Genomic DNA, 12,949 nt, shown 5'->3' with positions numbered 1-12,949 from the left:
CTTTCGTCAGAATCGGTTAAACTGTTGGGCAGTGAAAAGACAGCAGACAGACAGACGAACAGACAGACAGACACACTTTCGCATTTATAATATTAAGTATGGATTAGGTGGTAAAGTCCCAGAATAAAGGATTTTGTAATAAAAAGTAAATTATTCGGTTTAAAAGTATTTAATAACAAGCGTACATTGTAAATCAAAGAAAAAGCACACTCTCTGAGTTGAATAGTCTGAATTTTTAATGATTATGCTTTTTTTTATTAAAGGAAGGAATCAAATCACCGTCCAAATTTGTGGTCGTAGACACAACCGCTCTACAGAAACTGTTCCGCCACTTCTGACACCGCCACGTGGACTTAAATTTCTTCTCTGTGTGTATATTGTACTTGTATTTGCCCAATACGAGTAACGGTCTTCCATTTCTCGACTTTAATATGCGCACTGTAAATAAAAGAAGGTTTTAAAGTACGGACTTGATAAACAAACTTAACTTACTTAACAAAATATTGCAGCTTAGATGGTTGAAACCTTAATAACATATTATGTGCATACCTGAATAGGTAATAGACAGTCTTTCACATCCATATTAATATTATAAATGAGAGTCTGTCTGTCTGTCTGTCTGCTACCTTTTCACGGCCTAACAGTTTAACCGATTCTGATGAAATTTGGTACAGGGTTAGCTTATATCCCGGGGACGGACATAAGCTACTTTTTATCCCGGAAAATCAAAGAGTTCCCATGGGATTCCCAAAAACCCATCCGCTTAACCGATTTGTATGAAATTTGGTACCGAGGTAGCTTGCGTGTCTGTAATTGGCAAAGGCAACTTTTTATTCCGGAAAACCAAACAGTTCCCACGGGATCTTTAAAAACCTAAATCCACGCGTACGAAGTCGCGGGCATCCTCTAGTTTATAATATTACTATGAACTAAACTTTTTAAAACCCCCGACACAAAAACCTCTAATAATCTTAAAACGGCTGAACAGATTTTCTTAGATTATAGCTTAGAACACTCTCGATCAAGCCACCTTTCAAACAAAAATAAACTAAATCAAAATCGGTTCATTCGTTTAGGCACTACGGTGCCACAGACAGATACACAGACACACAGATACACAGATACACACGTCAAACTTATAACATAATAAAAAGAAACACGTATTTGAATCAAACGAGTGACTGACGAACACCAATATTTATTATTTATTTTACGTTATAAACCTTTTCACTCTGTTTACACCCGACACACGTTTCAATAATTATTTCTTCTTCACATATTGTTAACATTTCTCCTCTTAGAACAGCTGATTTACAATTAATTCTATCAACTCGTTGTGACTTGCGCGAGGGTGCATTTGGTAGAGGTTTCAAAACCAGCGGTAATTCTAATAATATTAGAGGTCTGTATTAATTGACAACGGCATAAAATCGTGATCTTGACATATTTCCCTATTAAATGGACAAATCCCACAGGTTTTAAACCCTGTGAGAATATTGGATGGTGTTGCTGCCGATGGAAAAGCCTGCGCAATTATTTCTGGTATCTCATACATCGTCATTTGTTGTCCTGGATGTTTTACCATCCATTGATTCATTGCTTTGCTGACGTATGTATTTAAAGGTTTATAAACCGACCTGTGCAAGGGTTGTAGGCGGTGAGGAGAGTGTGAAGGGAAGGATAGCATTATTATACCATTTTCCTTCGCAAAGTTTAGTCCTTCAATAGATAAATGAGAGCTGTCATTGTCTAATAGCAATAGACATGGGTTTTTTTTAGTTGATTTCACGTGATGATGAAAATGTTTCAGAAAAACGACAAATAGTTCTTCTGTCATCCAACCCGAAGGACTGCTTCCTCCTTTGCAGCCAATTGGCCCATCTCTGATGTAATGGTCTTTGAAGTGCATCCGCGGAAAAACGAAGAATGGTGGAACTGAATTACCACCTCCCGAAACAGCAGCAACTACGGTGACTAATGCGCCTCTTTCAACTAGGGTAGTAGCTTCCTTAAATTCTTTTCTGGCGACAAGTTGGTTCGATTTTTGCACAGTAGTCACCCCGATTTCGTCCATGCTCCATATTTCATGATGTTGAATATTATATCGTTTGGTTATCAAAAAAAGGTCCTCAAAAAAACTTTTTACATTGTGTGGTTTAAAACTCGTGGCTCGAGGCAAAAAAGTGCTTTTAGGTGTTTCTAAGACAAGAGTAGGGTGTCTATTCAAAAAAAAACCAAACCAAACGGTGCCAGCAAGCTTGTTCGATTCCCACGCCTTTGGAACTTTCCAGTTATTGCTAGTAGCCAGGTCGAATGCTATTTTCCGAGCATGCTTGGGGGTCAACCTGAAATAAATACTTGAAGCCAGAAGTATGTATTTTTTCAATTCTTCTTCCTGTTTATCGGTGAATATCTTTCGAGTCCCTTGGTAGCCTGTTTTAGTAAACGGTGTTGATATGGCCGTGTTATTTATCTCTTCGGTAGTAAATTTTTTGCAATACCTTGTCAAAGTCTGATGATTTATCGCAAAATCCTTCGCGACAGACCTTATAGATTTGCCATTGTTTTTCACTTCTCTTGCAGCACGCAGCATCAATGCTGGTGAAACAAGCCCTCGAGCAGTCTTTCTCTTGTAACGCCATCCGCGCTTTGGCGTGTGAAATTTTGTGACTATCTCTGAAACAAACAAACGTTTATGTAACAAACTTCTAAAAAAGGTGTTGGGTTGGTTGTCACATAAATGACCACCAGCCCCCTTCAAACTGAGACAACCTGCCCCAAAACACGTTTTAGAAAACAACATCCAAAAATAAGTTTGAACCAATGTTTATTTATAAAAATCGTATAGACAAAAGACATACTAACATCCTAAATACACAAAAAATAAAGTAGGTTTAGGTGAAGTTTATTTCAATAAAAAAACTATTTCTATTTGTATCAAATTAGCCTTCAATTAATATATATCATCACTATGATCAACCCATGGCCGGAGCAATACTAAGCAAGGGTTTCCTCTCAGAATGAGAAAACTTTGGCCACAATCCACCACGCTGGCCAAATGCATATTAGAAAACTCCACAAAGTTTTGAGAACATTAAGAAGAACTCAGGATGTTTTCCTGCAAGTGATATTGGATTGCTTGCAACGCACATAACTCCTAAAAGTTAGTGGCACGTGCCCGGGTTCCAACTCCCGACCTCCCAAATAGAAGGTGGGCGTTTTAGCCACTAGGTAATAAGAGGTTACAAATAATACAATGAATACATAAAATTTAAATACCTACTTAAAATTAGGCATAATCATTTACTTCCAGGGACTAGTCCTTCTACACCACGTTTACGTGAAATCCGGATCCAGGTTTTTTCTAATTTATAGACTAATTCTTGGCTGAAATTGGATATGCTGGCAAGTCAGATGCAGCCTACGATGAAGCACGGTTGCCTAGAAGATGTCCATATCCTAGCTGTTCGTTTAGTGACTGTGTTCCCCTGTACACTTAATAATGACATTTTCCAAGGTCATCAAGGAAGCCCTGCACCCTTTCGCCCAGCTGCTGCAAACCCAGCGTTTCTTCAGTCCAACACTGCCCTTGTGCAGGCTGTAGTTGTAAGAACCCAGCTGGATCATCTGGTTGCCACGGATTGAGGTCACGAATTTGGGTTCATTTGAGAAGTCTGAAAATAATCGATATGTTATGGTCAAAAACTGAAATACCGGTGTTCATAAGCCGTGCTGCCAAGCGATTTAGCATTCCGGTACGATATCGTGTTTAGTAGGTTTAGTAAAATGGCCACACCCCTTCCAAGTAAGCCGCTACCGCCCTATACTGTATCATTACTTACCACCAGGTGAGATTGCAGTCAAAGGCCAACTTCTAATCGAATAAAAAAAAAACAGATTTACCAGGGCAATTAATTCACCAATAACAACAACTTTTAGCTAATCGAGAGACTAGTGAAAGGTCATATTACTACAGTCACATTATGATCATGATAAATCTAAAACCAGCCGACTACTGAGCAAGCGTCTCCTCTCAGATTGAGAAGGATTTAGGCCATTGTCCGCCACGCTGGGGTGGTGCGAATGTGCGAACTTTACACACCTTTGAAAACATGGAGAACCCTCAAGCATGCGGGTTTCCTTACGATAATATCCTTCCCCTTAAAAGTAAGTGATATTTAATTGCCTAAAACGCACATGACTTCGAAAAGTTAAAAATGCGTGCCCGGGATTGAACTCCTAATCTCCCTACTGAAATCTATATACTTAAAAATAAGCACAATCCCTGAAAGTTTTGATTTATTTCCAAAGATCAGTACTTTTTAACACCGCGTTTATCTGAAATCTCGATTCAGGTTTAAGGTTACTGCATACGTAATGTGCACAGGACGGGACGGGACGATTTCTTGACCTAGGTACTGTTGGATAACTAGAACGTCCCGACCTGTCCATTTTTAACCCCCCGACCCAAAAAGAGGGGTGTTATAAGTTTGACGTGTGTATCTGTGTATCTATGTGTCTGTGTGTCTGTCTGTGGCATCGTAGCTCCTAAACTAATGAACCGGTTTTAATTTAGTTTTTTTTGTTTGAAAGGTGGCTTGATCGAGAGTGTTCTTAGCTATAATCCAAGAAAATCGGTTCAGCCGTTTGAAAGTTATCAGCTATTTTCTAGTTACTGTAACCTTCACTTGTCGGGGGTGTTATAAATTTTTAATTTACACTTGTCTAGCTATCCTTTGATAGTTCAAGCAATCCTCGCGTCCCGTGTACGCTATGTATGCAATAAACTTTAGTGACTGTGTTCGCCTATACACTTAACAATGACATTTTCCAGGGTTATCAAAGAAGCCCTGCACCCTTTCGCCCAGCTGCTGCAAATCCAGCGTTTCTTCAGTCCAACACTGCTCTTGTGCAGGCTGTAGTTGTAAGAACCCAGCTGGATCATCTGGTTGCCACGAATTGAGGTCACGAATTTGGGTTCATTTGAAAAGTCTGAAAACAATCGATTTGTTATGGGTAAAAGCTGAAACACCGGTGTTAATAATTTTCCTAGGCATTTCACAAGTAATACAACCTTTACAATTATTATTAGTGATAAGTTTTTAACCGACTTCCAAAAAAAGAGGAGGTTCTCAATTCGTCGGAATCTTTTTTTTTAATGTACACATATATGTATATCTATCCTTTTTTATTTATCTAAATCTTATATTTTACTGTTACTAAATCAAAAAGTATACTTTTTTATATCCTGAACAGAATTAGCTGTTTCAGTATTTTAAAAGCTTTTTTTATTGAATATTCACATCGTGATTTACTTCCGCTTACATTTTTTCAAGCAAGGAGGCAAGATCATTCATCATCATTCCAACAGATCATGCAGTTACTCAAATCTTTATTGATCTTACGTATGGTTATGTTCATTTTTACATTTGATAACAATATTTTCAACTGTATGTAGGACGGCTTTGCACCCTTTGGCTCGGCTGCACACCCATCGTTTCTTAGGTCCCATGGGAGCTAGACCTTTGTGAAGGCTGAAAGTGTAGCGACCCATTTGGACCATTTGATTCCCTCGCACTGATGTTACGAATTTGACTGTATTTGCATCTGTAAGTAAAGATTCCATGACGTACATTTGAATGAAGACTACTCGTATTATTCAACTAGGATGATGCCAGCGACTTCATTCGCGTTGATTTAGGTTTTATTAAAATCCCGTGGGAGCTTTTTGGTTTTCCGGGATAAAAAGCCTATGTCAATTTTTAGGACGCAAGCTACCTCTCTGAACCGGTTATGATATGAATCGGTTAAACGGATGGATAATTACAGAAAACTTAATTTATTTTTTGGATAATTTAAAATATATGGATTTTGGTTTTGATTATCACACTAATATTATAAAGCCGAAAGTTTGTATGTGTGTGTGTGTGTGTAGGTTTGTTACTCCTTCACGCAAAAACTACTGGACGAATTGGGCTGAAATTTAGAATGGAGATAGATTATACTCTGGATTAGCACATAGGCTACTTTTTATCCCAGAAAATCAGAGTTCCCACGGGGTTTTTAAAAAACTACATCCACGCGAACGAAGTCGCGGGCATCAGCTAGTTTTTAATAATAATGGAATGATTGATCTACATCTCAAGACGTACGTAAACAGCATAGTGTCTTCAGAGTCTGTATATAACATAAAGTGAGAGGTCTTATGCACCTCGTGCTGCACTGAATTAAGGGAAGTTTCGCTCACAATTAGTGGTGGGAAATAAAAATACAGATATGCTTAATTTAGTATATATTTAAGTAATAAAATTTATGAAGACTTAAGGATGCTTTTCGTTAAAACAGGTTAAACAAAAAGATTTTTTACAATCCACACATTCTGTACCAATTTTTTTTGTTTTTTTATCAGCCTCGCGACTAGTCAAAAAGGTTCGAAGTTTTTTGTAGCATCCAACACATCTTCTCTTCTTCGAACCCTTTTTAAGATGGTGCATACTTGTTTTTGATGCGGGTTCTGAAAAGATAACAATAATTATTATTATAAAGATTCTAATTGTGTGTTTTTCAATCTGGTACGTTAAAAAGAATTAAATAACGTTGAATTTTAAGAACCTAAATCCAAGCATACGAAATCGCGTGCAGCAGCTAATACCTAATACTTATATCAAGAAAAAGAAGCGACATTAGCATGTAAGCATTTCAGATGATCGATCTGCTTGTTTGCCCATACTTGTATAAGAAGTGTAAATTATACCTAATACACCTAACATTGCCTTATTTCATTACCTTATTATGTACTTTCTTACATTATTCAAGCAATGAATGTTTGCATGTACATATTTACTTACTGCTTAAACAAGATTAAAATTAATGATGACTTACCTTTTTTGATATAGTAGTGGAGTAAATAAAGCCGCAAAATAGCCAATCTTAGGAAGTCCTCAGAAACAGCTCCGATTTTGATGATTTTTTTTTTAAATTCTTGTTTTTTATACATTATTTAAAATCAGAAACGTTTTGAAGCGGGGAAATAATTTTTTTATCCATATGTGCGATATTTATACACGAAGTCCAGAAAAACGCTACCTTCTCTTTGAGAAGTTGTAGAGGAGGTCAAATGTTACAAATGATCTCTAAACACTTATGGGTAAAAATCGCCCGTTTTTGAGTTGTTGATCGTTTTCAGAAAAATACGTATTTATTTCTTTTAAAATTCATTAAAAAAAAGTAAGGCATATTGCCGACTTTTTATTTTATTTCTAAGTACTAGACATCTCAATTAATAATTGTGAATACTAAAATAAAAATAATCTTTGTAGGTTCCCCGGTTAGGGATCCAAGACTGTACCAGTTTCATAATTTCTATTGGGTTACTTTGCCAAAAATGCTATTTTTTTTTAAGTTACCGAAATTTTTAGCCTGCAAATTATTTGCAAAGCTTCTACACATTCTGAGCTATCTAATAATGTACAAAACTTTAAAATAAGTTGAAAATTGGCTAAAAAAACGATAAAATAATAGCACAAGGAAGAAATTTCTTAACGCTTAAATTTTAAACAAATCGTTTTTTCTTTGTTTAGAGGTAGTCTCTACTTAGAAAGAGGTAACAGTTTACTGTGAATATGTGATCTGGTTAAGTCTGATCATAAAATCGGCCACGGGATAGCTCAATTGATCGATAGGAACGATTTGTTTAAAATTTAAGCGTTAAGAAATTTCTCCCTTGTGCTATTATTTCATCATTTTTTTAGCTAACTTTCAACTTATTTTAAAGTTTTGTACATCATTAGATAGCTGAGAAAGTGTAGAAGCTTTGCAAATAATTTGCAGGCCAAAAATTTCTGTAACTTTAAAAAAAAATGGCGTTTTTGGCAAAGTAGCCCAATAGAAATTATGAAACTGGTACAGTCTTAGATCCCTAACCGGGAAACCTACAAAGATTATTTTTATTTTAGTATTCAAAATTATTAATTGAGATGTCTAGTACTTAGAAATAAAATAAAAAGTCGGCAATATGCCTTACTTTTTTTAAAATGAATTTCAAAAGAAATAAATACGTATTTTTCTGAAAACGATCAATAACTCAAAAACGGGCGGTTTTTACCCATAAGTGTTTAGAGGTCATTTGTAGCATTTGACCTCCTCTACAACTTCTCAAAGAGAAGGTAGCGTTTTTCTGAACTTCGTGTATAAATATCGCACATATGGATAAAAAAATTATTTCCCCGCTTCAAAACGTTTCTGATTTTAAATAATGTATAAAAAACAAGAATTTAAAAAAAAAAATCATCAAAATCGGAGCTGTTTCTGAGGACTTCCGACGAAAATGCTTCGTTTACTCCACTATAGGTATCAGTCGATAAATTGATGTCGACGCAGATTGTATATCCGTATGTTCACATTCTTCAGGAATAACGTTTCATTATTATGAGTCTCCCTCTAAAACTTTTTTGTTATATAAAACTAAATTAAATAACGTTAATCAAATATTTTTTTTTGCGATAACGTTTCGCCATGATTCCACACGATAGGAACGCGTATGTGTTTCTTAGCCACACTGCACGTAAACCACGTTAAAATGACGTTTGTGTATCAGACGCTAGTGATTTAGACATTTTCTATAACTAACCAAATTTACCCCCACCTTTTTTTCATATAACATCCGTTAGGTCCATTTTTTTTTTTATAAAATGTAGCGTGTCATCTGGACCTTTACGACAAATCGATTGACAGCTCATTCATCAAAATCGGCCCATTAGTTTAGGCGTTACGGTGGAACACACAAAATCTGGATACAAACATACATACACACATACATACATACATAGACTGCAAAAATCACAACCCTTCCTTTAAGCTTTGCCGCAGTTGGGTAAAAAACCCCCGGACGAGGCGTTCTACACCCCGTTTCGCACCCCGTAAGTATTAAGCAGATGGGCCATGAACAGGTTACAGATAGACACGCTTTCGTATTAAAAACATTAATGTGGATAATTAATTAAAACACATCAGCGGTTCTCAGGAATTCATTTATTTCACAGAAAGATGCGTTATGCGGTGATAGCCTAATGGTTAAGCCTCCTATTCGGCGGTCCGGGGTTCTCCATACAGTTCTCAAAGTTGTGGAAGTCTGCGAGTTATTCGGAGATTGGGCTCAGTAGTTAGCCGACGATGTGTTGATCATGATGATGATGACAGACGGTTAATGGTTATGCAGATTGTTACATTTGACAACCATATTGTTAACTGTATATATAACGGCTTTGCACTCTTTGGCTCGGCTGCACACCCATCGCTTCTTAGGCCCCACGGGACTAGCTCTTTGAAGGCTAAAATTGTAGCGACCCAGTTGGATCATTTGATTTCCCCGCACTGAAGTAACGAACTTTGGTATATCTGTAATTTTGAATACACATTATAACTAATACATATACATTTATTATACTAATGTATATTTTACAGCGTGTTTGATAAATCAAATAACATGATAAGCGAGGTACTTACTGTGTGTAGTACCAAATTGTTAGCGCCATAGATTCTTTTGTAGTTTCTGCTACTTAACATGCGTTCAATGGATTTTTGGTTTAGAAATAAGTAAGTAGTAGTTGAATGTTTAGTAATTAGTAAGTATGTTAAGAATCTTCGCGTATAACAAAGTGAGAGGTGTTATGCACCTCGTGCCGTACTGAATTTAGGGAAGTTTCGTTCTAATTCAGTGGTGGGAAACAAAAATATAGATAAACTTAATTTAGTTTTATTTTGGTAAGTAATAAAAATGAAGATTCAAGGATGCTTTTCGTTAAAGCAGGTTAAACAAAAAGGTTTTTCACATTCCACACATTCTGTGCTAACTTTTTTAACTTTATTATCAGCCTGGCGACTAGTCATATAGATTCGAAGTTTTCTGTAGCATGAGCCACATTTTCTCAATCTCGAAACCTTTTCGAGATGGTGCTTACTTGTTTCTGATGCGGAATCTGAAAAAATAACATTTATTATGACGATTCTGATTGTGTTTTTTTCAATAGTGTATGCTAAAACGCAGTAGTTAAAGACTTGGAGAGCGACAAGGACTATTTTTTATCCCGGAAAATCAAAGAGTTCCCACGGGATTTTCATAAACCTAAATCCAAGTCGCGCGCAGTACCTTGTACCTAATATTTATAACAAGGAAAAGAAGTATCATTACAAGTGACCAATTTAGATGATGATCTATCTATTTGTTTGTCCATACTTGTAATATACAAGTGTAGTAAAATATAAAATTGTAGTACCTTATTATGTACTTCATCTAGGCCAGCGGTCGGGTTAGTTTTTATTATTATTTTCCTTTTTATTTATGCTCAGTAACTTTTTACTCTTAATTTGATATTTTAATTCTTCTTTGTCTATGTAATATGTTTTTTGCTAAGCAGTCTAATTTTTGTTAAAAGTCAAATGTTATATTTCTGTTGCTCAATTTTATATTACTTAAACTTAACCTTAAGTTAGTGCATGCTAGATTATATCATAAGTGCAACCGTAATTGGCAAACATACTGTAGTGTATTTGAATGTTGGTTAGTGTTAAGTTGTTGGTGTAAACAAACCCCCGGCCGAGGCGATCTACGCCTCGTTTCGCCGTGTTAAGCGGACGGGTCTAAACAGGTTACAGACAGACACATTCGTATTTAAATAACATTAATATGGATAACTAGAGGATGCCCGCGACTTCGTCCGCGTGGATTTAGGTTTTTAAAGATCCCGTGGGAACTGTTTGATTTTCCGGGATAAAATGCCTATGTCAGTTACAGGGCCGCAAGCTACTTCGGTACCAAATTTCATACAAATTGGTTAAGCAGATGGGGTTTTAAGGATCCCGTAGGAACTCTTTGATTTTCCAGTATGAAAAGTAGCCTATGTCCGTCCCCGGGATATAAGCTAACCCTGTACCAAATTTCGCCAGAATTGGTTAAAATGTTGGGCCGTGAAAAGGTAGCAGACAGGTAGACACACTTTCTCATTTATAATATTAAGTTAGTATGGATAATTAATTAAATACATATCAGCTGTTGTCAGGTATTCATTTATTTCACGGTTGCGTTATACGGTGAGAGCCAAGTGGTTAGTGGTTATGCAGATTGTTACATTTGACAACCATATTGTTAACTGTATATATAACGGCTTTGCACCCTTTGGCTCGGCTGCACACCCATCGTTTCTTAGGCCCCACGGGACTAGCTCTGTGAAGGCTAAAATTGTAGCGACCCAGTTGGATCATTTGATTCCCCCGCACTGAAGTCACGAACTTTGGTATATCTGTAATTTTCAATACAAATTAAAACTACTATTACTATACAGCGTGTTTGATGAATCATATAACATGGCAAATGAAGCATATGTATAGTACCAAAAAGTTAATGCCATAGATTTTTTTTTCGTTTGACAAAAAGTTTCGTTTCGTTTCGTTTTTTCGTTTCGCTTCGTTTCGCTACTTGACAAACGTTTAAAATGGTCCATCGAGTTTATTTCCACGATCAGTTGTTTGCGAAACTCTTTAAGGTAGAGTAGGGTTATTTTTTTCGGTACATTTACATAGGTATCGGCCCTCACCTCAGTTTACCGAGATGTTACGGGAATTATCTTAACCTTGTATATTATCAGCAAATACTAATGCAGGCGACTTCATCCGCGTTGATTTAGGTTCTCAGGACTCTCATGAAAATTTTCTTATTTTCCAGTATATGTATATAAAGTAGCCTATGTCACTCTAGACATCTTTTACTATATTCATACAAAAAATGACGTGGATCAGTTGCTCCGAAGGACAAAAACACTAATATAACAGGCTCAAAATTAATGTTTTCATTTGTAGCGTGCCACGTTATCGCTGGTTGCTGACCCGGCGTAAAATAGTCTTTATACGTACTTTAACAATGCGCCAAGACATTTCAATTTGAAAATGAAAAACAAGAAAATCAAATACAAATCGATCATTGAAAGATGCCTGGAATAGATGGCAGGTAGCGATAAGGCCGCCAAATCGTACGTGCCTATATTTTTGTTCTGCTTTGTATAATATTAACCAATTAAACTCAATTAACAGGGCTCTCTCCGTCACTTACTCCATACAATCGTAGTTCCAATTTCATTTGAATATTAAGCAACCAAAGTCCATGAAATTTTGCAGACATATTCTCGAAACTAATATCTGTGCCTGTGGTGTTTAGGTTTTTCTAAAAATATGTAGTTTTAAAATTACAGGGGTTCAAAGATTTGTATGTGAATTTTTCAGACCGCGTTACTTTGAAACCGAATATTTTAACAGAAATCTGGATAACCACAGGCATAGATATTAGTTTCTAGAATATGTCTGCAAAATTTCGTGGACTTTGGTTACTTAATATTCAAATGAAATTGGAACTACGCTTGTATGAAGCAAGTGACGGAGAGATCCCTCTTAAATTTTGTACATTCGTTCTAGGGACTAAATATTATTATCTGTGACTGCGGTTTTTCATATTTTCCTTAAGACATTCAGTTTCCAAGTTTACATAATATATATACACGGGTTTAAGGATTATATTATAATCCTTAAACCCGTGTAACTTTAAAACAAAATTTCATTGAATCTGTTTGGTTAGTATTCTAATGAGAGCCAAATTATTTTCACAAGTTTTTTTATTTAGTTTTACAAGTTTCAGGCATTAATGGTTGTGCACCCCGTTGATTTTAATGATAGCATTCTCAATGGTTATGAGAGTAGCTCTGCATCCTCTCCCGCATTGGCTGCACACCCATCTCATTTTTGGCAACTTGCTTTTGTACTTGTCAAAGCTGAAGTTGTAACCCTTGAATTGTAACATTTCGTTGCCTCGATTCGATTTTACTATTCTGGGCGTGTCTAAAAATTTTACCTTATTAAAAGCTAAAGGCATAGAGCGTTAATTGGGGAGGTTCTTGTGTTAGTG

The 12,949-nt window shown here is 36.2% G+C and overlaps 1 protein-coding gene across 8 annotated transcripts in view; it reads right to left on the bottom strand.

Moving 5' to 3' along the window:
* The window catches only part of LOC123868946 (protein tramtrack, beta isoform-like), a 451,090-nt gene that overhangs the window by 199,229 nt on the left and 238,912 nt on the right, over nt 1–12,949 (bottom strand). Inside the window, exon 5 of one of the 8 annotated variants that reach the window (XM_045911642.1) lies at nt 1,183–2,676. The exons of the other annotated variants lie outside the window; for them this stretch is intronic. Within the exon in view, the coding sequence (XP_045767598.1) occupies nt 1,397–2,676 (1,280 nt within the window). The 3' untranslated portion in view covers nt 1,183–1,396. Of the gene's footprint in view, nt 1–1,182; nt 2,677–12,949 lie in introns of those variants that run through there. 8 annotated transcript variants of the gene reach the window in all.

The sequence above is a fragment of the Maniola jurtina genome, chromosome 10 (assembly GCF_905333055.1).
Source record: "Maniola jurtina chromosome 10, ilManJurt1.1, whole genome shotgun sequence".
Lineage (NCBI taxonomy): Eukaryota > Metazoa > Arthropoda > Insecta > Lepidoptera > Nymphalidae > Maniola > Maniola jurtina.
Note: the sequence above shows the minus strand (reverse complement) of the source record. Positions and strands in the feature narration are given on the sequence as shown.